The sequence below is a fragment of the Neoarius graeffei genome, chromosome 26 (assembly GCF_027579695.1).
Source record: "Neoarius graeffei isolate fNeoGra1 chromosome 26, fNeoGra1.pri, whole genome shotgun sequence".
Classification (NCBI taxonomy): domain Eukaryota; kingdom Metazoa; phylum Chordata; class Actinopteri; order Siluriformes; family Ariidae; genus Neoarius; species Neoarius graeffei.
The window spans coordinates 360,296-385,442 of record NC_083594.1 but is presented as its reverse complement, the minus strand read 5'-3'; the positions used below and the strand labels follow the sequence as shown (position 1 = coordinate 385,442).

At 42.0% G+C, this 25,147-nt stretch overlaps 1 protein-coding gene across 3 annotated transcripts in view; it reads left to right on the top strand.

The window, feature by feature from the left end:
- itga7 (integrin, alpha 7) overlaps positions 1–24,274 on the top strand; it is a 75,065-nt gene extending 50,791 nt beyond the window's left edge. For 2 of the 3 annotated variants that reach the window (XM_060910569.1, XM_060910568.1), the window contains exons 19-25: positions 18,182–18,284; positions 18,470–18,682; positions 18,815–18,928; positions 19,010–19,123; positions 19,210–19,308; positions 20,185–20,310; positions 22,398–24,274. In XM_060910569.1, coding sequence (XP_060766552.1) covers positions 18,182–18,284; positions 18,470–18,682; positions 18,815–18,928; positions 19,010–19,123; positions 19,210–19,308; positions 20,185–20,310; positions 22,398–22,583 — 955 coding nt within the window. In that variant the 3' untranslated portion in view covers positions 22,584–24,274. Of the gene's footprint in view, positions 1–18,181; positions 18,285–18,469; positions 18,683–18,814; positions 18,929–19,009; positions 19,124–19,209; positions 19,309–20,184; positions 20,311–20,720; positions 20,870–22,397 lie in introns of all 3 variants that reach the window. The other variant, XM_060910570.1, reaches the window with a different exon arrangement.
- The last annotated feature ends 873 nt before the right edge of the window (positions 24,275–25,147 follow it).

The window sequence follows — 25,147 nt, the reverse complement described above, 5'->3', positions numbered from 1 at the left end:
TCCTAATCAGCTTGTTAAGTTTTTCCCTCTCTGCTGTTGTGATACTGATTCCCCAACAGACAACTCCATAGAATATGGCTGATGCCACCACAGAGTCATTAAAAGAATTCAAAAGTGGACCCTGAACTCCAAAGGCCTCCTCAGCAGGTGGAGTCTGCTCTGGCCTTTCTTGTACATGGTATGTGTGTGTGTGTGTGTGTGTGTGTGTGTGTGATCACTCCAGTCCAGTTTATTGTTCAAATGAACACCCAGGTACTTGTAGCTCCTAATGATCTCAATGTCCTTTCCCTGAATGTTCACCGGGGTAGATGAAGAGAACCTCATCCTGCGGCAATCCACCACCAGTTCCTTGGCTTTACTTGTATTGATCTGAAGGGAGTTCCGTTGGCACCAGTCCACAAAGTTCCTTGTCAGTTCTCTGTACTCACAATCATTGCCATCTAGGATATAGCCTACAATAGCAGAGTCATCAGAGAACTTCTGTAGATGACAGGTAGTTGTATCGTATCTAAAGTCCACAGTGTAAAGTGTGAACAGAAATGGGGCCAGGACTGTCCCTTGTGGAGCCCCTGTACTGCAGAGAATGGTGTCTGATACACAGCCCTTCAGTCTCACATACTATGGTCTGTTTGTGAGATAGTCCATGAGGTGAGATGATGGTCCACCCCTGCGCTCTCCATCTTACTCCTCAGAAGAGTCAGATGGATGGTGTTGAAGGCACTAGATAGATCAAAGAACATGATTCTAACAGTGCTTCCTGCCTTTTCAAGATGAGAGAGAGATCTGTGAAGCAGATAGATGGCTGCATCTTCCACCCCAGTGCCTGGCTGGTAGGCAATGTCCCAACTCGAGTACATTGTTCTCTGTCCCTTAAATAGCTGTTGAACCAGCTGAGAGCCCTATCAGAAGTGCCCAAGCTTTGCAATTTACAAAGTAGTGTTGAATGACACAAACTGTCAAAAGCCTTGCTCAGGTCAATAAGCACCATTGCAGTGATTTGCATATTATCCATGGCTTGGAAAATATGATCGGTAACTAACAAACTCAATGCTTCAGTTGAATGAAATTTCCGATTGCCACTCTGATGTGGCGAGAGACGATTATTCCGGGTCAGGTAGTCATCGAATTGACGCATGGCAATCCACTCAGCAACTTTGGAGAGGACTGGCAATAGGGAAATAGGCCGGTTGTTACCTGGTACTTCATGATCTCCATCCTTGAGGTGAGGAACCACTTCACTCCTTTTCCAGGCCCTTGGAAAGGTGGAACTTGAGAATGAATGGTTGATGATATCAGTTAATGTAGGCAGGATGTGATCAAGACAGTCCTTAACTACTGAAATGGGCACTTTATCATACCCCGGGGACTTATTTGATGGCATGGTCATAATCGCCTCTCGTACATGCACACTAGAGACAGGTTTAAATTCAAACAGGTCATCATTGGCAACAACAGTGGAGGAGAACGGAGGACGCATATCATCCAACCCTTGTAAAGTTGCTAATTCTGCAGATTTTGTTGCAACGACTATTCCGGTTGAGACAAAAAACTTGTTAAATTCATTTGCCAAGACGCTAGTATCCTTGGTGTAGTGAAGTCTTTAACTTGACTTTGCTGGTAAAGCACTGTGTATTGTTTTCCACATGGCACTACTGTTTCCTTTGTTTGTCATCACCCGCTGATTGAAATAATCCCATTCTGCTTCCCTGAACACTTTCTTAATATCCCGTCATAGTTTCGTGAATGCCTTCCAGTCCTCCTGAGATCCACTTTTTCATGCTCTCTTGTGGAGCTGGTTCCTTGATCTTATAAGATCCTTAATTTCCATGGTGATAGCTGGATTAGACTTGCGCTTTAATTTCACAGTTTTTATGGAATGGCGCATGACAGTTAAGGCAGGTCATGAACAAATCATTGAACACATCCAATTTATCATCAGTAGATTCCATTAAGTTCACTGTGTCCCAAGGGATATGGGTGATGTCGCTGGCAAACTGATCAGCGGTATACCTTTTATAGTGCCGAGTTGTGATGTACCATAGAGGGGAGATTGCTTTGAGACTTTCAGGTCCAAAGTAACATACACTAAGAAAGGATAACTGATGGTAAGTTCCCCCACATCATTAGATTTAACTAGTTGCTGATTCGATACCATGATGATGTCCAGGAGGCTGCATGAGGTCTTTGTAACTCGCATAGGTTTTTCAATCAGTTGCATAGCATTTACAGATTCACAAAAGGAAAGCAATGCATCCCCCTTAGGGTTCTTAGTCAACAAGTTGCAGTTTACATTGCCAGTGAGGACAATATCCTTGTTAAGAGACAGGGCTTGGACATATTTTGGCATGAGTTCATTTTCAAGACAAGAAAGGCCAGTTTCCAGGGGCCTATAAACAACGCATACCAAAAATGATCATAGTTTCTTATGGCCCTTTTCCACTACCCTTTTTCAGCTCACTTCAGCTCGCTTCAGCTCACTTCAGCCCGACACGGCTCGCGTTTCGACTACCTCAGAGCAGCACAACTCAGCTCGCTTCAGCCCTGCTTAGCACCCAAAACTCGCACGGTTTTGGAGTGGGGCTGAAGTGAGCCAAACCGAGCCGAGTGGGTCTAGGGGCGTGAGGAGACACTCCCCTGTGCACTGATTGGTGAGGAGGAGTGTCCTCACATGCCCACACATGCCCTGCGAGCACGCTGGGATCTGTAAACACCGTAAACCCGGAAGAATAATAATTACGAATTACGAGAATTTCAGAAGCCTTATGCGCCTCGCCTCATCTATACGCTCTTGCCAGTATCTGTTGGCGTTGTCGGTGACAACAAGCCACAGCACCAAGACCAGCAACACTAACGACTCCATGTCCTCCACGTTTATTGTTTACTATCCGGGTCGTGAGACTACCGCTTAAAAGATCACTGATGTCACTGTTTGCGCCGCCTAACGACATCACGTGACGTCCACCCACTTTCGCTAACTCCACCCAATGTGTCCACCCACTTCCAGCCAGCATGGTTCAGCGCGGTTGTAGTCGAAATGCAACTCCAACAGCCCCGCTCAGCTCGACTCAGCCCAACTCAGCACGGCACGGCTCAGCCCAACTCAGCCGCATTGGTAGTGGAAAAGCGGCATTACTTTGCACTTGTATCGAGAGTTGATGGAATCCAGATTCTTCTATGCCCGTAAGATCCTTTTGAACCTTACATTTAAGCCCATGCTTAACATACACACAAACTCCACCGCCAGGTTTTCCTAGATGATCTAATCTAAAGATTTGATAACCATCAATCTCAACAGTGGCGTTGGTCGTTGTCGAATTTAACCAAGTTTCGGAAAATGTGGAAATGTCAATTTTTCTCTAATACCATCTCTTTAGTCTCTTGAAAATGCTGCCTGTTTTTCAAAGATTCTGCGTTGAGATGAGCAATTTGAAAATATTTGTTTTTTGTCAGCGCCACTGGTCTATATCCATTTAAATCAGTGGGGTATGCAGTTTTCAGTATCAGAACTATAGTTCTGATACTGAAAACACATGATGTCTTCCAAAGGACCAGCACTCTTTCCTGTTCCAGGCTCAAGTTGAAAATGTCCCACACTATTCCACACAGCTGGTCAGCACAATGCCTCAGGAGCCTGGGGTTGATGCTGTTGATGCCTTTCTCACCTTCATCTTACTCAGTTCCCTCCTGACTTGTTCTCTGTCAAAGGACAAAGAAGAGCACAGCTGAGTGCTAGGTGTTACACAGGGAGGTGTGAAGCACTGAGCTGGAGATACAGTGCCTTGAAAAAGTATTCATACCCCTTGAACTTTTTCACATTTTTCCACCTTACAACCACAAACTTAAAAGTTTTTTATTGAGATTTTATGTGATAGACCAACACAGAGTAGCACATAATTATGAAGTGAAACGAAAATGATAAATGGTCTTCAAAATTTTAAACAAATAAAAATCTGAAAAATGTGATGTGCATTAGTATTCAGCCCCCCTGCGTCAATACTTTGTAGAGCCACCTTTTGCTGCAATTACAGCTGCAAGTCTTTTGTGGTATGTCTCTACCAGCTTTGCACATCTAGACACTGAAATTTTTGCCCATTCTTCTTTGCAAAACAGCTCAAGCTCAGCCAGATTGGATGGAGAGCGTCTGTGAACAGCAATTTTCAAGTCTTGCCACAGATGCTCAATGGGATTTAGGTCTGGACTTTGACTGGGCCATTCTAACACATGAATATTCTTTGATCTAAACCATTCCATTGTAGCTCTGGCTGTATGTTTAGGGTCATTGTCTTGCTGGAAGGTGAATCTCTTTCTCAGTCTCAAGTCTTTTGCAGCCTCCAACAGGTTTTCTTCCAGGATTGCCCTGTATTTAGCTCCATCCATCTTCCCATCAACTCTGACCAGCTTCCCTGTCCCTGCTGAAGAAAAGCATCCCCATGGCATGATGCTGCCACCACCATGTTTCACAGTGGGGATGGTGTGTGCAGGGTGATGAGCAGTGTTAGTTTTCCGCCACACATAGCGCTTTGCATTTAGGCCAAAAAGTTCAACTTTGGTCTCATCTGACCAAAGCACCTTCTTCCACATGTTTGCTGTGTCCCCTACATGCACTGAAAAAAATGGGCTGTTAAATTAACACAAAAAAATCTTGTACATCGGTTGCACTTATTAAAATCATATCCACTAAGACCAATTAAGTCATGTTCGTCAAACAGAACATGACTTAATTGGGCTTAGTGGATATGATTTTAATAAGTGCAACCGATGTACAATATTTTTTTGTGTTAATTTAACAGGCCATTTTTTTCAGTGTGGCTTCTTATGCCTGTCTTTCAACAATGGCTTTCTTCTTGCCACTCTTCCAAAAAGGCCAGATTTGTGGAGTGTATGACTTCTAGTTGTCCTGTGCACAGATTCTCCCACCTGAGCTGTGGATTTCTGCAGCTCCTCCAGAGTGATCATGGGCCTCTCGGCTGCTTCTCTGACCAGTGCTCTCCTTGCTCGCTCTGTCAGTTTAGGTGGACGGCCATGTCTCGGTAGGTTTGCAGTTGTGCCGTACTTTTTCCATTTTTGAATGATGGATTGAACAGTGCTTCTTGAGATGTTCAGAGCTTGGGATATTTTTTATAACCTAACCCTGCTTTAAACTTCTCCAGAACTTTATCCCTGACCTGTCTGGTGAGTTCTTTGGTCTTCATGATGCTGTTTGTTCTTCAGTGTTCTCTAACAAACCACTGAGGCCTTCACAGAACAAGTGTATTTATGCTGAGAGTAAATTACACACAGTAGGACTCTATTAACTAATTAGACGACTTCTGAAGGCAATTGATTGCACTGGATTGTATTTAGAGGTATCAGAGTACAGGGGGCTGAATACTAATGCACACCACATTTTTCAGATTTTTATTTGTTTAAAATGTTGAAGACCATTTATCATTTTCGTTTCACTTCACAATTATGTGCTACTCTGTGTTGGTCTATCACATAAAATCTCAGTAACAAACTTTTAAGTTCATGGTTGAAAGGTGGAAAAATGTGAAAAAGTTCAAGGGGTATGAATACTTTTGCAAGGCACTGTATGATGGTTGAGGGATGCTGAGAGGGTGAGAAGGAGGTCTGTGAGCTGGGTGACGATGACCAGGAAGAGACAGTAGCAGTAACAGTGGGCTGATCTGGGGGGAGGGCCGGTGCCTGATCAAATCTGTTAAAGTTGTTGTTCAGGTTGTTTGCCCATTGCAATTCTCCTCCAAGCTGCCTAGGCAAGGCAAGGCAAGTTTATTTATATAGCACATTTCATACACAATGGCAGTTCAATGTGCTTTACAGAAGTAAAAACAAAAACAGTAAACAATAGAGAAATAAAATTACATAAAATAATTTTATCTTTATTCTAAAATAATTAATTAAAAGAATTAAAAGAAAATAATAAGAATTAAACAATAGTAGAAATAAAATATTAAAATGCCAAAAAGAAAAAGAAAAAGGAGAAAAAGAAAGAAAGAAAGAAAGAAAGAAAGAAAGAAAGAAAGAAAGAAGAAAAAAAAACTAGCAGAATAAAATAGAATAAAGTTAAAGTAAATTTAAAACATGCAGAGAAAGTAAAGATTATAAAAAATGTAAAAAATATTAATTATTCAACAGAAAGCATCTGAAAACAGCTTGGTCTTTAACCTAGATTTGAAGCTGCCAACAGCAGGAGCATTTTTAATGTCCTCTGGCAGTTGGTTCCATAGCTGTACTGCATAGTAGCTAAAAGCTGCTTCACCACACTTTGTTTTAACAACTGATTTTAATAATAAATTTTTCTGTTGCGATCTGGTAGATCTGATTGGGTTAGGCCGCTGCAACATATCAGAGAGGTAATTGGGCCCTGTACCATTTAGAGATTTATACACCAGCAGCAATGCTTTAAAGTCAATTCTGTAGCTTACTGGAAGCCAGTGAAGGGACCTTAGAATTGGAGTCATGTGCTCTGTTCTTTTTGTTCGTGTGAGAACCCTCGCCGCTGCATTTTGAACCAGCTGAAGTCGTTTGATGGTCTTTTTTTGGCAGGCCTGTGAAAAGGCCATTGCAGTAATCAACCCTACTAGAGATGAAGGCATGTATTAGTTTTTCCAGATCATTTTTTGACATAAGTCCTCTTAGTTTAGAAATGTTTTTTAGGTGATAAAATGCCGTTTTAGTGATTGCTTTCATGTGACTGTCAAAGTTTAGCTCACTGTCAATGAAAACACCAAGATTTTTAACCATTTCTTTAGTTTTAATCCCTTTTGTGTCAAGAATAGTGGTAATCCTGAGTCTTTCATCTTTTTTTCCAAATAGAATTACTTCTGTTTTATCTGTGTTCAGCTGAAGAAAATTTTGTGACATCCAGCTATTGATTTGATCGATACACTGGTAGAGACATTCAAGGAGGGCATAATCATTTGGTGATAGAGCAAAATAAATTTGGGTATCATCTGCATAGCAGTGATACAAAATTGAATTTTTATTGATAATTTGCCCAAGTGGGAGCATATAAAGGTTGAAAAGTAATGGTCCAAGAATCGACCCCTGGGGGACACCACAGGTCAAGGGCATTGACGTTGAGGAACAATTTCCCAGGGTAACAAAGAAGCTTCTATCTTTTAAGTATGATTTTAACCAATTGATAACTTTACCAGTCAATCCAACCCAGTGTTCAAGTCGATATAGCAGTATGTTGTGATCAACAGTATCAAAAGCTGCACTGAGGTCCAGTAACACCAGGACCGATGTTTTGCCTGCATCAGTATTAAGACGTATGTCATTTATAACTTTAATCAGCGCTGTTTCAGTGCTATGATTGGCACGAAATCCTGACTGAAAATTATCAAAACGGCTGTTTGATATCAAGAAGGCAGTTAATTGATTGAAGACAATTTTTTCCAGGATTTTCCCGATGAATGGTAGATTTGATATTGGCCTGTAATTATTTAACACTGAAGGATCCAGATTATTTTTTTTAAGAAGGGGCTTTACAACTGCTTTTTTTAGGGACACAGGAACAATGCCAGTCTCCAAGGATGTATTTATAATTTGAAGCACATCTGTAATTATAAGATGAAGAACAGACTTAAAAAAGTTGGTGGGCAGAATGTCCAGTTCAGATGTTGAGGAACTGAGATTTTGTACAGTTTTTTCAAGAGTCTCATAATCAATTAAACAAAATTCTGACATTGTGTTGAAATTGTCTGTCTGTGTCACTGGTGATTGCAGTTTTTCAATTTTTTGCAACTGAGATATATTATGAGAAATATTCTGCCATATTTTATCAATTTTACCTTTGAAGAAAGATGCAAACTCATTGCATTTATTAACTGAGAGAAGTTCAGGTGCTAATTGTGGTGGGGGATTAGTTAGCTTCTCTACTGTTTAAAATAGCACACGGGCATTGTTCATATTCCTGCTGATGATATTGGAGAAGAAAGACTGTCTTGCTTTACGAATTTCATAATTATAATTACAAAGCATCTCTTTATGGATTTGATAATGGATGTGAAGTTTAGATTTGCGCCATTTTCTTTCAGTCTTTCTACATTCTCTCTTTAGCAGTTTAACAGCCGGGTACTGCTTCCATGGTGCTTTCTGCTTATCATTGACTCTTTTTATTTTGAATGGAGCAATATCATCCATAATTTGGGTCATATTTAAATTAAAAAATTCCAGTAAATCATCTACAGAGTCTGACATTTTGGTTGAGTTCTGAGAGAGAGCTTGCTTAAAAAGAGCACAAGTGTTGTCGTTTATGACTCTCCTGCCTATAGTCGTTGAGCTATTCTGAATGTGAGGAGACATAGAAACATCAGAGAAAACACAGAAATGATCAGATAAGGCCAGGTCAACAACAGTATAAGAAACAGTAAGACCCTTTGTGATGACGAGGTCAAGAGTATGACCACGAGAGTGGGTCGGTCCCTGTACATGTTGTACTAGGTTAAAGTTATCAATAATTGCAAATAGTTCTTTGGCATAAATGTTATCAGTATTATCTACATGCAAGTTAAAATCCCCAGATATAATAAGACAATCAAACTCTAAGCAAATGACTGATAACAGTTCACCAAACTCTTCAAGAAAGACTTTGGCTGAATGTCTCGGAGGCCTGTAAATAGTTAATAATAATATGTTAGGAGAGCATGTAACAAGTGCACATAAGTGTTCAAAGGACGTAAAATCACCTAGTGAGGATTGTTTACATTGAAAAGAGACTTTGAATATATTTGCGATCCCTCCACCTTTCCCTTGTCGGGTAACATTCAAAAAATTAAAATTTGGGGGAGCTGCTTCGATAAGGGTGGTAGCACTATTTGCTTGATCCAGCCAGGTTTCAGTTAGAAGCAAAAAATCAAGATTGTGTCTACAAATAAGATCATTAATTAAAAATGACTTGTTTAAAAGTGATCTAATGTTCAGAAGGGCTAGTTTTACAGTAATATTTGGTTGTGCACTCTGATGCTGTTTTAAAACAGGAAGGAGATTAGATTGGTTCACCCCCAGGGTTAAATGTGCTCTATGTTTTCTGTTTCTTATCAACACAGGAATAGTGTCAACATCGGGTCCCAGCTTTTTTCTACATCCATTTGCAGGGACCCAGAGTACATCAAACAAGACTTTCTAAATGTTCCATTTGGTTTGAGGGTGAAAGGACTGGAGATGACATGTATCTTTTGGATGGTGAAAAAGATTTGTAGCCAGCTGAAAGTCCTGGACGAACACAATTTTGATGAACTGGGTACACTGCTTGTTGCGACAAATTTGGGCTGAAAAAAGAGAGTGTAGCCATCGGGAGCAATTTCTTTCATGCTATTTGGGAAATCCATCCGAGGAGAAGTGGAGTCGTCTGTCCTTGAATGTTGGGAGGCCTGCAAGTCAGATGTTTGTGTGTCCTTGATGACGACTTGCAAAGATGATTGTTTAGGCTTTGTAACTATGTCAGTCTGCAACATCTTATCAACTGTTTTCCTCGGTGCTGGCTGAGAAAAGATTGCAAGTTTGTAGTGGTCTGCTAAGACTTTGGCTCCAATCCAGCTGAGTTCAGTGCTATTTGGCTTGTAGAATTCTTTGCGATTCCAAAAAAGATTAAAATTGTCTATGAAATTCATACCAAATGAAGAACAAGTTTTTCCAAGCCAGGTGTTAAGACTGAAGAGTCGAGAAAAAGCAAAACTTCCTCTCGCTGGGAGTGGGCCACTGATAAAAGATTGAATTCCAGTCTTATAGAGCTCAGAAAAAAGTTTTCTGAAATCATCTTGGACAAACAGCTGTTCTCTGAAAACATCATTTGCTCCCACATGTACAACGATACGCTTAATCGTTTTATGCTTGGACATGAGTTTCAAAATGCTGTCTTTGGTGTCAGAGATGGATGCATTTGGAAGACAACAAATAATCATCTCATAACCTTTTAATTGTCTTACAGTGGAATCACCAAGAACAAGGGTTGTGGGATCAGGTGGTGTTACGAGCTGCTTTTTGCCTCTTCTCACAGCTCTTCGATCTTGGTGCAATTCCTTTTTACTATGTGTTTGTCCACTTGACAAATCCTCTTCCACATCCCTGAGGCATTCAAATTTGTTCTGAAGCCTTATAGACTGTGGATTTTCCATAGGATTGTAGATCCTATTGTAATTTGTAGAATGAGCTGGTGTTGAAGTAATTACTCTTCTGTTTTTGTTTTTGGGCTTAGCACCCATCATTTGCCAGTTTTCAGTACTCACATTTTGTACAGCTTGAGTGATGAAATCTTCCACTTGGTCTGCAATGTCCTCAGTCTGTCGGAGCGCAATCTCTGCATTCTCAGCCACTGTTTCTGTACTCCTTTCCTGAGATATCGCTTTTAATTCATCCGTCTTTGGCAGAGCATTAATCTTTGATTCCAGAATAGAAATCCTCTGTTCTAGTTCCATGCATTTTCTGCAGGATTTTTTGCTTCCTGGCATTTAAAAAAAAAAAAGTGGAAATTAAAATTAAATTAAAAGCTTATAAAGATGAAGAAAAGAGAGAAAAAAAGTGGAAATTCAATGAGAAAGTAAAGTATAGAAATAAAGATTAAGAAAGCAGGAGCAAAGCAAAGAAGCGTCCTACTCGCTTGAGTAGGAGGAGCAGAGAGGGATGCCTATTTTTAAGGAATGCCTATTGGATTCCTTAAGTCCTGAGATGGTTTTAAGGCCCCTTCAGACTCCACTCACGTTGCTCTGCTGCAGCTGATCCTCCATCCTCTTCCTGTAGCGGTCTTTGCCTTCCCTGATCTTTCTTCTCAGCTCCTTCTGTACCCTCCTCAATTCCGCTCTGTTTCTTGATCTGAGTACTCTCTTCTTCTCAGTCAGGAGAGCCTTCAGCTCAGGAGTGACCCAGGGTTTGTTGTTTGAGAAGCACTGTACTGTTTTAGTGGGCACACCCATATGGAAAAGAAATAGAAGAAACTTATAAAAAAATATATAACTTTCCATCACCTTCAGTTTATGTTTCATGTATTGTGCATCATATAAGGAATATGATTTACTCCTGAAAGTGGCCACTTTTGCATTACTGTCATATATTGTTCTGATAAATACGCAAATCATACAAGTTTCATTTTGTTCACATTTCCTAAGGATCTTATGTCTGGTTTCACTGTTGTATGCTTTACACACAAGTTTCAGACAAAGGACATACAAATTTTATAAGATTTATCTACATCTTTTCCATATGGGCAGTGTTCTCTACACAGAAGTTTATGTAGTTCGTGATGTAGTTTGTGAGGCTGTCTACGTCCTCGTGGGGCTCACAGAGAAGATCCCAGTCTGTAGTGCCAAAGCAGTCCTTCAAAGCCTCATAAGCCTTATCAGTCCAGCTTCTCACCTGTTGTGTATTGACTGGATGTCTGTGAACAACAGGTCTGTAGACTGGCAGGAGATGCACCAGGTTGTGGTCAGATTTGCCTGGGGGGGTGATGTACGATATGCTTCCTTGATGTTGGCATAAAACATACCCAATGTCTTATTGTCTCTTGTGCTGCATGTTACATTCTGTTTGAAGTTGGGAAGAGTGGAGGACAGGGAAGCATGGTTAAAATCCCCAGAGATCACGACGAGAGCCTGTGGATTCTGTGTCTGCAGTCGGCTTGGGACTGAGTGGATGATGTCACATGCCATGTTCGCGTCAGCAGAGGGGGGAATGTAAGCAGTTTTCACGATGACATGCAAGAATTCCCTTGGTAAATAATGCGGCCTCATGCTAACAGCTAACAGTTCAATATCCTTACTGCAGATTTTCTCTTTAATGGTGATGTGTCCCGGGTTACACTATCTATCATTGATAAACACAGCCAGTCCCCCTCCTTTCCCCTTACCGCTCTCCTTTGTCCTGTCTACACGCCAAATTTGGAAGCCATCAACCATGATGTTACCATCCGAAGTTAGCTCGGTTAGCCATGTCTCTGTAAACAGCATCAGACTACACTGCCAGTATTCCTGCTGGTGCTGAGTTAGCACTGCTAACTCATCCATTTTATTGGGAAGAGAACTTATATTCCCCGTGATAACAGATGGAAGGACGGGTTTGTAGCATCTCTTCCTGCCGTGACGCTGGCATATTTTTCCTTTCTCTGTCTCCTTAATTCCCATGGTATATACAGAATCTCCTCGGGGATCACATCAGTGTTACTGAGTGCTAGCAGCTGTTCCCTGGTGTAAACAATAGCCCCATGGTGATACGCCGGCTGTCCAGACGTGAGTGCAAACAGAAGTCCCCAAACAAGGAGGAAAAACACGAGTGTTCTGAACATAGTTCGTGTAGTAAAATAAGCAGTACTTAAAAGAAATGAAGTAAACTTAAAAAGAACATTAAAAAAGGTAAAAAACAAGTAAAGAACAAAATGTAAGAGAGGAGCTGCTGTAACTGGCTGCCACTCTCGAGGGGCGACCTCCCTCTCACACACCACTGTCACCAGTACCAAGGAGACCTCCTCCCTTTCACACACCACTGTCACCAGTGCCATGGAGTCCTCCTTCCTCTCACACACCACTGTAACCAGTGCCATGGAGACCTCCTCCCTCTCACACACCACCCTCACCAGTGCCATGGAGACCTCCTCCCTCTCACACATCACCATCTATATAACTTCGTCTGTCAATTCGATGAGGACCACCTAATGTCATCCATCATTTGATTGTGTGGGTTGAGTCCGCTCATATGTCCTCAGGTGGCTCTATTCTTGCACAGAACTGCCGGTTACAGTGTGGGCAGGGAAGTTGAGCAGTGTTCAGTGGAGGGTTTGCTGCACATTCCTTCCTAGCATGCCTTTTCTGCTGGGCGACAGTTTTGCGTGACTCCTCATAGGCAACTGCACTTTCTCGGACTGTGCGTTGCCACTGTGGTCAGTCACTAGCAATTTGCTCCCATGAGTCAGTCTGTATGTCAAACGCTTTCAGAGATGCTTTCAGGGAGTCCTTGTATCGCTTTTCCTGGCCACCGCGCAATCGTGTACCTTCTTCAAGCTCACCATAGAATAGCCTCTTGGGCAGTCAATGGTCTGGCATACGGACTAAATGTTCTGACCATCTGAGCTGTAACTGCATTAGAATGGTGTAGATACTTGGCATACGAGCGCTGATCAGTACCTCTGTGTCAGGTATTCTATCTTGCCATTTGATGTTGAGAAGCTTCCTGAGACAGAGTGTGTGGAAATGATTGAGTCTCTTGGCATGGTGTCGGTAGACTGTCCATGTTTCACATGCATACAGGAGTGTAGGAAGTACAATGGCTTTGTACACCTTTAGTTTTGTCTCGAGACGAATGCCTCTTCTGTTCCAGACACTGTCATGAAGTCTGCCAAATGTAGCACTCGCTTTTGCAATCCTGGCATTAACTTCATCATCAATGTTAGCATTCTGGTTAAGGGTGCTACCAAGGTAGGTGAATCTGCTAACAACATTGTGTAGGTATCATGCCACCATCTTGTGTCAGAACTACAATTCCCAGTCCACTTCTGTGTGACCTACGTCACGCGTGGGCGGGATCATCTACGTCATCATACAAGGAAACATAAAACAATGGGACAACGCTTCCATCTTTGGTCTCTCACGTCTGGCTTCCGATGAATCTGGATGTATAAAGAGGCGCGCTCTCCACCCAGAAAGACGTCTTCTTTCTTGCAAGATCCATCACTCAGCGCGATTTTCTTTCTTACCCTTGGCAAAGGTAAACTCTAGAGTCGCGCGATCTTTAAACTCAACCTGAGTTACAACCGGTTTACTTGCATTAGAAGTGACGTCACGACTGCAGCCCAGGCAGTCAAAAGTTAAGAAGCGATTGAATCCTTTTTAACTCAAAAGCGCTGTGCATCTGATTCTGATCAGAGACTTTTCCTCACAAACGCTGAGGTTCGGACCAAGAATCCTCTGCTTTCCACGGGAACCACCCAAGTGCTCCGCTGGACCCGAAAGTTTTCTACGCCTCCATCACGAGCGGCTCACGTGCTCCCACGGCGAGGCCCGAAACTACACCGGCGAATAGTTCTTCATATCTTGCTAAAGGCAGGATTAAGTAAGATTTTGGCATTTGGGCATAATTAGGATAGTCTTAGGAATTTGCTTTTATTTGAAATAGTGTGAATTTAAACCCAGGTTTATGTTACACTGTTAGACACGCAGCGTGTTGATTTTATTTTGGTTCTGTGTTCTCTCAATTGTTTAATAGATAGGCTGCGCATGCTTCTCTCTTTTTTTTATTCTTACTAACATTATAATTTCATTATTATACATCTTGATGTCATTAAGATTTCAGTGGATTCAGTATGGTTATGAGCTAGTGGGTTAGCTACAGCTTCCCTTTTGTCTGCTTAGCAACACAAAGCTAATCAAGGCCTACCATGTGCTCAGCAGGCCATCAGGCCTGATAAACCACACCTCAGCTAGAAATCCACAAGTTAGCTTTTAGTTAGCTACGGCTAATACCCTTGTCTTTAGCAACACGTGCTCAGTAGGCCTCACCAGGCCTAACAAACACACTTTAGCTAGGCCATAGGGCCTTTAGCAAACTCACACTAGCAACACAAGGCTAAACACAGAGCTAATCCTTTGTTCTGTTTAGATAACATTCTTTTGTTTAGCTACCAACAAGCTAGGCCTCCACCACGTGTAGTTAGCTACACGAGGCTAAACACATGGTCAAGTCCTACACACACACACACCTCACTGCTTGTATATATTGGTTTATTATTTTTATCTTTGTTATAATAAATTCATTTATTAAACAAGCTGTGTTTATTTGTGTGAACAATATGAAGTCCCCAGTCTCCCTCGAATTCAAAAGGGTGCATATACAAGTTATGTAATATGGTAAGTGATCGTAATAATTTGGAAATATACCATAATTTAGCTGTTTGGTAATTTATTATTAAGCACCAGGATTAATGGTATGATTCACTAAATGATTCATTGAACGATTCCTTAAATGATTCATTGAACGATTCCCTAAATGATTCACTGAACGATTCACTGAACGATTCACTTCAAATGAGAGTGATTCTATGGTATGATTCAATTCAAACGAGTCAAATTAAACGATTCAATGGGATTGATTCATTTTAATTATTGACCTTCAAAATTTAATGAGACTGATTTAACGAGATTGATCACTTAATATCAATAATTAACTGATTGCACCCACAATTGAGATTTTTATTGTTTACAGTGATGACGGGCTTCACATAGGGTTTTTCTGGAGCTGGTAGGTCGAGCACTTCTGTCTTCTTTGTGCTGATTGCCAAGCCAAAGTTTCTGCATCTGTTCGAGAACTTGTCAACACTGCACTGCATGTCAGATTTGGAGCTGGCGTTTAGTGCACAGTCGTCTGCAAACAAAAAGTCTGACAATATCTGTTTGCACTTTTGTTTTGGCTTGTAGCCTTCTTAAGTTGAATACTTTTCCCTCCATTCTGTATCTGATTCCAATTCCAACATCCCCTTCACTGAAGACGTCTGTTAGCATCGCAGTAAACATGATGCTGAACAACGTGGGGGCTAATACACAGCCCTGCTTCACACCATTTGTGACAGGGAATGGATCAGACAATATATCATTGTCCTGCAAATGGGCCTGCATGCCATCATGGAATTGTTGTACCAGAGTGATGAACTTCTGGGGGCATCCATATTTTGCCATAATCTTCCAGAGGCCTTCCCTGCACACGGAATCAAATGCTTTGGTCAGGTCAACATATGTAGAGAACAAGTCAGAGTTCTTATCCTGACATTTTTCTTGCAGCTGTCTGGCAGCAAAGATCATGTCAGTAGTTCCTCTGTCTTTCCTGAAGCCACATTGGCTCTCTGGAAGTAATCCTTGTTCAAGATGTACCAGTAGCCGATTAAGGAGAATCCTAGCAAGTATTTTACCTGCTACAGAGAGGAGAGATATACCTCTATAGTTGTCACACACTTGCCGGTTGCCTTTGCACTTGTACAGGTGAATGATTGTTGCATCTTTAAAGTCCTGAGGGATTGACTCTTGTTCCCATATGATGGTAAACAGTTGCTGAAGCTTGTCAATCACAGCTGTACCACCTTCCTTGTAGATTTCAGCAGAGATGGAATCTCGACCTGGTGTTTTCCCACATGAGAGTTGACTTATGGCTTTTTGTGTCTCTGACAAGGTTGGAGGGTCTGCAAGTGCCTCGTTTATGGGCACTTGAGGAAGACGATCTATTGCTTCTTCGTTGATTGATGAGGGGCGATTTAGTACATTGTTAAAGTGTTCTGCCCATCGCTTTAAAATATCTTCCTTGTCTGTGATCAATGTATTTCCATCCGCAGTGAGCAGAGGGGACAGACCTATTGATGAGGGTCCGTGGATTTCTTTCAAGCCATCATAAAATTTCTTCAGATCGTGCTTATCTGCATAGCCCTGGATTTCCTCTGCTTTGTTATTCAGCCACGTGTCACGCATCTTTCGCAGCTTTCCCTGAACTGTATTTTGTATAGTGGTATACGCATCTTTCTTGGATGTATCCTTGGTGTCATTGAGATGTGCTCTGTGTAATCTATGTTTCTCATGTAGCAGTTGTTGGATCTCATCACAGTTGTCATCAAACCAATCCTTGTGGTTTCTGCATGTTGGTCCCAAGGTTTCCAGAGCAGCCCTATGTATGACATCTCTAAGGTTTTCTCAGCTGGTTTCTATGTTTTGGTCATCCAGTGAGATGGACTCTAGGTTCTCTCTCAGCACATCCACAAATAGTTGATTTGTTTCAACATTCTTCAGTTTATTGGTATTCAGTTGTCTTGGGGGTTTTGTCCCTTGCGGGCGCCTCTTGGGTTGGATATGGATGTTCAGCTTAGTGATTATGAGGTGATGATCAGTCCAACATTCAGCACCACACATAGACTTGGTAATCCGGACATCTTGTCTATCTCTCTTTCTGACAATGGTATAATCGATCAAATGCCAGTGCTTAGATCTTGGATGCATCCACGATGTTCTATTTCTGATTGGAAGTTTGAAGATGGTGTTGGTTATAGTTAACTCATGGTCAGCACAAGTCTGGGGAAGTAAGAGACCGTTGCTGTTACACTGACCTATTCCGTGCTTGCCGATGACACCCTCCCAGGAAGTACTGTCGGCGCCTACTCTAGCATTGAAATCACCAAGTATGATAAGCTTATCAGCTTTTGGAAGAGCAGTGATTACGGAGTGGAGATTCTCGTAAAACTCATCTTTCACCGCATCTGGGTTAGTCATAGTTGGGGCATAGGCACTGACAATGGTGAGGTGCTTCTTTCCAGATAGCAGGGGGAGTTTCATTGTCGCCTGTCATTTACACCTTTCGGGAGCCCTGCTAGCTTTCCTACCAATGAAGATTTCACAGCAAAGCCAACTCCTGCCTCACGATGCTCTTCACTCCCTCTTCCGCTCCAGAAGAAGGTGTAGCCACAGCCCCTTTCACAAAGCTCTCCTTCTCCTGCCAGCCGGGTCTCGCTGAGAGCTGCTATGTCAATGCCATAATGAGCAAGTTCATTTCGAATGAGGGCTGTTCTTCTTTGGGGTCTGTCTGAGTTCTCTTTATCCTGTAGGGTATGTACATTTCATGCACCAAGAATGAGCGGAACAATCCTTGTTTTCTTCTTCGTTGTGTTACGACCGCTAGGATAGGGTTCCCTTCAGCCACGGTCTGCTGGTTGGGGAAGTATGGAGCAGGCCTAAGTCTGCTTATGACTTCGTCCGCATGTTCTGCCGAGATCCAGACTTCACATGCTGGGACAGACATATCCCTGATTCACCGGGAAGTTTGCGACCAACCTGGCTACCCTCACCTGGTTTAGCCCGCTTGCCAAAGCGGTTGCCCGGGGTGTGGCCGCTGTGCATGCTACAGCTACTAGGAGCCACAGGTGAGAGCTGAGTATCAGGTGGGAGCCAAAGCAGGACGAGCTACCCTAAGGGCTGATGTTGCTACCCTACAGGGCATGGCAGGCCCCCCATGCAGAGGTTCTGTCCCTCCCTGACACCACCACCATCACCAGTGCCATGGAGACCTCCTCCCTCTGGGGTTTAAGCAGGTTGAGGTGGAATGTCTGCCTCTATCTGATCATTTCACCTCATCATTGACATCCACAATTTCCCAACGTCCCTGACTCAAATATGTGTACATTTATTGTGTAATAAGTGTGTGTGTGTCTGCATGTGTTTTACAGAGTGGCTCGTCCTCATCAGCTGTTCTTTAGTGGGTCAGTTCGAGGTGAGAGTGCAATGGAGACACTGGAGCAAACAGGAAGTGAATTGGAAGTCGAGTTTACTGTGAGATCAGCACGCACACACACACACACACACACACACACACACACACACACACAAACCTACATCATTCACACACACAGAGTTATGATCATTTATATTTAGTTTAATTTGAGTATTATTACTCATAATAATTGTGTGTCCTATGTGTGTGTATGGTGTGTGTGTGTGTGTGTGTGTGTGTGCAGGTGTCTAACAGTGGTCAGTCTATGCAGATACTCGGTTCCACGTTTCTCAACATCATGTGGCCTCACGAGCTGGCGAATAAAAAATGGCTGCTTTACCCAACAAGTTTACTCTCGGACCATCCACACACACACTGCACACACCGCTCGGCCCTCAACACACTTGGCCTCAAACACACACTTCATACACACCACACACACATACAGCAGCTCCAGGTATGCAATAAAACTCCTGCAGTGTGAAGTTCAGTTCTGTGTGATGTTAAAGAGAAGTGAAATTTCATGTGACTGTTGATTCAGTAATGAAATGCCTTGGAGTTACAACATGTTTATTAATGTGTCATAAAGGTGAGGAAGACTCGCTCATATTCTGAGGATGAAGGACAAGCGCCGGTGAAGAACAGCGTCAACGAAAACACACCAGCTGTCGCCGCTAACGAGAGACGTAAATCCCTCAAACTGGTGTGTGTGTGTGTGTGTAATTAAAACGTGTGTGTGTGTCTATGTATATTGTGTTATATAACAAGTGTGTGTGTGTTGCAGGACTGTGTGTTAGGCTCAGCAAGGTGTGAGGTATTTCAGTGTGCGCTGCAGAATTTCTCTGGTTCTATGAAGTTCACAGTCAATGCTCGTCTCTGGAACAGCACGTTTATAGAGGTTCGTTGTTATTAATGTTATTGGTACACCACAGACATCACAAAAGTAATGGCACCCTCCTATTTATTTATATATCTCTCTCTCAGGAGTTCTCGACAGTCAGTGTGTTGGAGGTGTTGGTCCGAGCAAACATCTCAGTGAAGTCTAGCATAAAACATCTGATGCTGAGAGATGCTGCTGCACAGGTATACACACACACACACACACACACACACACACACACACACACACACACACACACACACAGGAGAAATGACAAGGCATAATATCATAAAATGTGTGTGTGTGAAAAGTCCCACCAGAGGACTGATTTATTGTGAGTTAAAGTTGTGTTTTTCATGTGATTAATTCACACATTGATATTTTTTCCAAAATCTTTTTTTATGATACTTTCACACAGAACATGAATATTATGCTGTGAAAAAGCAACATTTCTTGGAACAAGGTTTATTTTTCTGAGCTTTTGCAACACAAATAAATGCATCAACCAGTTGGACGTCACATCACAACAATGACGGTGGCCCTGTTGGTTGCATGCGTTTCTCACCACACTGTATTATGTGACAAAGGACACAAAATTACAAAGACAGTGATCTGAAGGGCAGCATGTGGAGAAGGTTAGGCAATCAGCAGAGTGAAGAGCTCATGGAGTAAAGTCAGGAGCAAGATAACAACATCACAGCAAGCTTGGCTAATGTAAGCTAGATAATAATCTGCGGGAGACATTGTGTGTAGAGTTTTACCTGAGCACTGCACAATGACTCCCCAGAGAGCAGACGAATCAGAACACACACAGGCTTTAAATATCCAGCACCCGCTGTGGGAGAGCTGCAGCTCCTGTACGAGGCAGTGGAACCACATTCTCTCACTCTGTTTGGTAAAATGATGTACCTTAAATCTCCTCTTCTGTTGTTGAGTGAGGAGGACAATATCCTCATCCTTGGATCGCTGCCACTGTGAACAGGTTTGATATGGAATATTCACAGGCGGGTGTTTTGGTGTCATTTATTCGTGATGACCTGGGGTGTAAATGCTATTACTCTTACGTGTGTGTGTGTCAGGTATCAGTGATGGTGTATCCTGAACTGAGTGTGTTGGATCAGTCATGGATTCCATGGTGGATTATCCTGATTGCTATATTAGCTGGAGTGATTGTGCTCACTGTGATCGTATGCATCCTGTGGAAGGTACACACACACACACACACACACACACACACACACACACACACACACACACACACACACACACACACACAGAGTATTTATAGAAACACCCAGACCTGGATTGAGCACATTAAATACATTAAGCACACATCTCTATGAATTATTAAATCTCTACTAAGCCCAAAGAAGAAGAAAACTAACAGTGCATTAGCATATTTCATAAATATTCATATTAGTCATGATAAATTCTCATCGTGTTTCATCTCCTTTCAGTTCTTCTGTTTGTGTTTGAACTGTTTAACAGTTCTCTCTCTCTCTTTCCTCTTATTCTCCATGTTTTCTTCCATCCTCCTGCTGTTTTCCTCATTGTGTTTCCTCTCCTGTGTGTGTGTGTGTGTGTGTGTGTGTGTGTGTGTGTGTGTGTGTGTCAGTGTGGGTTCTTTAAGCAGACAGAGAGACGTCATCATGATGAGACAGAGTTTTATCGTGCTCATCTTCACCTGCAGCCATCTGATGCAGACAAACACACAGCGGCACAATAACACCATCACACACAGACACACACACACTCCGCTCCGGGGTAAACACACGGTGTGATGAATGTGTGAATCACAGCACTGCTGAGGGCCAGACTGTCTTTAAACTCTGTGTGTGTGTGTCTTTGTGTGTGCGTGTGTTGAGTGCATGTTGAATGCACCTGATCCTGTGCTCTAACTTCACGTCCTGATGAAGCTGGAATAAAAAACAAAAGTGTTGAATTTCACAGCCTACACAGTTATCACCTCCACACAATGGCTATGTGTGTGTTTGTATTTGTGATCGTGTAATCATTTAAGTTTGTTTGTTGTTACACGAATCTGCACGGAGTGTTATACTTAAGGTACTGCAGAAGCTGAAGCTGAGTATTTCAGCTTGATGAGAAATGGCCACTACTTTACACCCCAAATCACAATCAGACTTTACACCCCGGCTTGCAGTCAGGCTTTACACCCCGACTGGCAATCAGACTTTACACCCTGACTCACAGTCAGACTTTACACGCTGACTCACAGTCAGACTTTACACGCCGACTCACAGTCAGACTTTACACCCCGCCTCGCAGTCAGACTTTACACTCCGCCTCGCAGTCAGACTTTACACCCCGCCTCGCAGTCAGACTTTACACCCCGCCTCGCAGTCAGACTTTACATGCCGACTCACAGTCAGACTTTACACCCCGCCTCGCAGTCAGACTTTACACTCCGCCTCGCAGTCAGACTTTACACTCCGCCTCGCAGTCAGACTTTACACGCCGACTCACAGTCAGACTTTACACCCCGCCTCGCAGTCAGACTTTACACTCCGCCTCGCAGTCAGACTTTACACTCCGCCTCGCAGTCAGACTTTACACCCCGCCTTGCAGTCAGACTTTACACGCCGACTCACAGTCAGACTTTACACCCCGCCTCGCAGTCAGACTTTACACTCCGCCTCGCAGTCAGACTTTACACCCCGCCTCGCAGTCAGACTTTACACCCCGCCTCGCAGTCAGACTTTACACCCCGCCTCGCAGTCAGACTTTACATGCCGACTCACGGTGAGACTTTACACCCCGACTCACAGCCAGACTTTACACGCCAACTCACAGTGAGACTTTACACGCCAACTCACAGTGAGACTTTACACGCCGACTCACAGTCAGACTTTACACCCCGCCTCGCAGTCAGACTATACACCCTGACTCACAACAGACCTTACACCCTGACTCACAACAGACCTTACACCCTGACTCACAACAGACTTTACACCCCGGCTGCAGTCAGACTTTACATGCCAACTCACAGTGAGACTTTACACCCTGACTCACATCAGACTTGTGTTCAGTTTCTGCAGTTTGGTGTTATTTTGATGTTTTGCAGTGTTTTTTTTTTTATTTCTCTCTGTTTGGTCATTTTTCATATTTGAGTGAGTTACTGTCTTTACTCAATTCATCAGCCACAAAATCATTAAATTTCTTCTACTGTGTCTCTCTCTTTGTCTCTTCCTGTTTCTCTCTGTCGATCCTTCTGTCTATTTTTTTCTGTGTGTGTGTGTGTGTGTGTGTGTGTGTGTGTGTGTGTGTGTTTTAGTTCGGTTTTTTCCAGAGGTCTCTGTATAAAGACAGCGTTCCTCAATATCATGCAGTGAGAATCCGGCATCATGAACGTTCTCACCTGCACCCTGACCCCCAGCCTGAGAAACTCCTCAAACCTGAAAAATCTCCTACATCACACATCAAACAGTGGAGGACATGGTGGAGCGATGGCAGACACTGACGCGTGCACACAGGTTTATTTCAGCATGTGTGAATAATCAGTTAAACATTATTAAACTCAACACCATTCTGATGGAGACTTCATAATTCCAGAATTCCCCTGTATTCTAATTAGGAGGCTGCTGACATAAGGAATAGGATGTTTCTTTATGCTCTTTATGGACTATGGACATTTCTTTATGGACTATGGGTACATCTTTGGGCCCATGTTTGGAAGTCACGGTAATGAGTATGTAGGGAATGTGGGCATGTCTTTTTGAGTGTGTATAGAAATGAGAGTATTGAAGAAAAGACTTTTATTTCTCACATATAAATTATAGCACAGTGAAATTCTTTTCTTTACAGTTTGTTAGGAAGTTGGGGTTTGAGATCAGGGTCAGAGTCAGCCATGCTACAGCACCCCCTGGAGCAGAGAGGGTAAAGGGCCCAACAGTGGCAGATTGGTTATGCTTTAATTCATGACCTTCTCATTAGTAACCCAGTGTTGTTAGGCACCACTGCCCCTGCCCCATTACTGAGAGGGTGTGTCATTAAGACCATAGAAAGGGTGGGTGTGTCTTGAAGTCAATATGTAGGTGTCAAGTAGGAAACAGTAGGAAACTAGGGAAGTCATTAGCATTCTATTTGGGTGTATATGAAGTATTTGGTTCCAAAATGCTATATATCCAATTCCATTGTTTTGAGAAAAATCACTTTTTCTGATTATGGGTAGTGATAAAAGGAGAACCACTGTATCTTGTTTTAAAATTTATTGACTAACTCCTTAATAATAACAAACTTCAAAAATGAAATCCAGAACTAATTAACAGCTTTTAACTGAACCAAATAATTATTTTTTGTCAAGTTGCTACATATCCATGCCACGGCATTTTTCCCCCCAAAATGCTACATATCCCTTTCTATTTAAAGTGCATTTAACCGTCTTCTTTCATGACAGATTATTTTATTTTATAGATTATTTTATTTTTTTAGATAATTTTATCAAAATTATTCATAATTCAGCGTGAAATTGTCCAATAAATGTGAGAAGTTACGAAGTGATTTCCTACTTCATGGGCGCAGCCATCTTAGAAGACTCCACGTCAGTGGCGGCCTCTGATTGACCAAATGGATATGTCTGGTTTTGAGAAAAATCGGTGATGGCACCTGTTGTGTTTTGGAATGAAAGGCCGTAATGCAGTGTGTAAATCAATGGCAGATATCGTGTTTTGGCGAAAACTGAATATTGTACGCATAAGATATGATAATTGCTGATGGTTTGATGGTGGGAGTTTCAGTTTTTCAAATTTGGCGTTTATCGCATTTTGGAACCAAACTCTTCATATTTTTACAGATTTTAGAAGGTTAGTGAACATGATGTGATTGTTAGAAAAAGTCTCAATTCAATCATGAAATCACTTTTATGTGCTGACAAGGGAAAGTTTATGGGGGCGTGTCTTTATATTTATACATAAGGTGAACACACCCATTAATTCACAGACAAACCCGCCTTCTTTTTTTGACAAATGTGAAAAAGCATGTGATCTTTGGGAAAATGGTGATCCTATAATTCTGTTAAAATCCACAATGAAATGTCTCTGAGATACAAAACTGAAAAAAAAATTGTAAAAAAAAAATAATCTGTGATCAAATCAAATGTTAGCTTGTGTCTGTTTTTACATTCACCTGTTAGCAATAAATGTTGTACGTTCAAGGGAACACACACACACACACACACACACACACACACACACACACACACACACACACACACACACACACACTATGTATATGTATATCTATGCTGCTGAGTGGCACCTTTTTTATTAGATTAATCTAAAAACTGCTAATGTTCATTAAACACGTGCTAAGTTAGCTAACATGCTTGGCTTATACTATGACACTTGAGGTTCTTTTGTCGCCTGATCAAGAACAATTCCAATCATTTCAATTTAACAATTCAGGTGCCCTCTAGCGGGCACACATGGGAATATTTTCACTAATTAAGCATTTGGGACACAAAGAATTTTCTTCAGGAAATAAAAGGCTGCTGCATGATATTCCTGATGTTTGATATTTCCGTTAAATCTGTCTTTAGGTTTACAGATTTAGTCATAATTTATTCACATTTATTTCTTTTTGGATTTTCACACTTGCTCAAATCACTTTGACATGTTAGTCATTTGTTCTTTAATTCTTTATTGTATATAAATATAAAAAAAACATGAGCTGCAGGTTTCAGAAACTCTTCTTTAAAGGAAGCTCTCAGTAGTTTGTTTCGGGGGGTTTTTTTTTTTGGTCATTTCTGATGCAAGTGCCTCACAGGAACATCACTGACTCCATCATTCAGCGGAGCTCAGTTTATGTCCAGGCTGTTTTACACATACTTAAAAATAAAATTTAAAATAAATACACAGTAAAATAGATGTTTCTTCAGTTAGAGCAGAAAACAGCAGCATGGCATAATGATTAACCCTGAAACACTATAATCCTGTTCATATGACTCACTTTGGTGATGTGTTTTTTTGAACGACCTGCTCAAGTGAATTAAACCAATGTGATCTGACTCAAATCTGTGTCACTTTA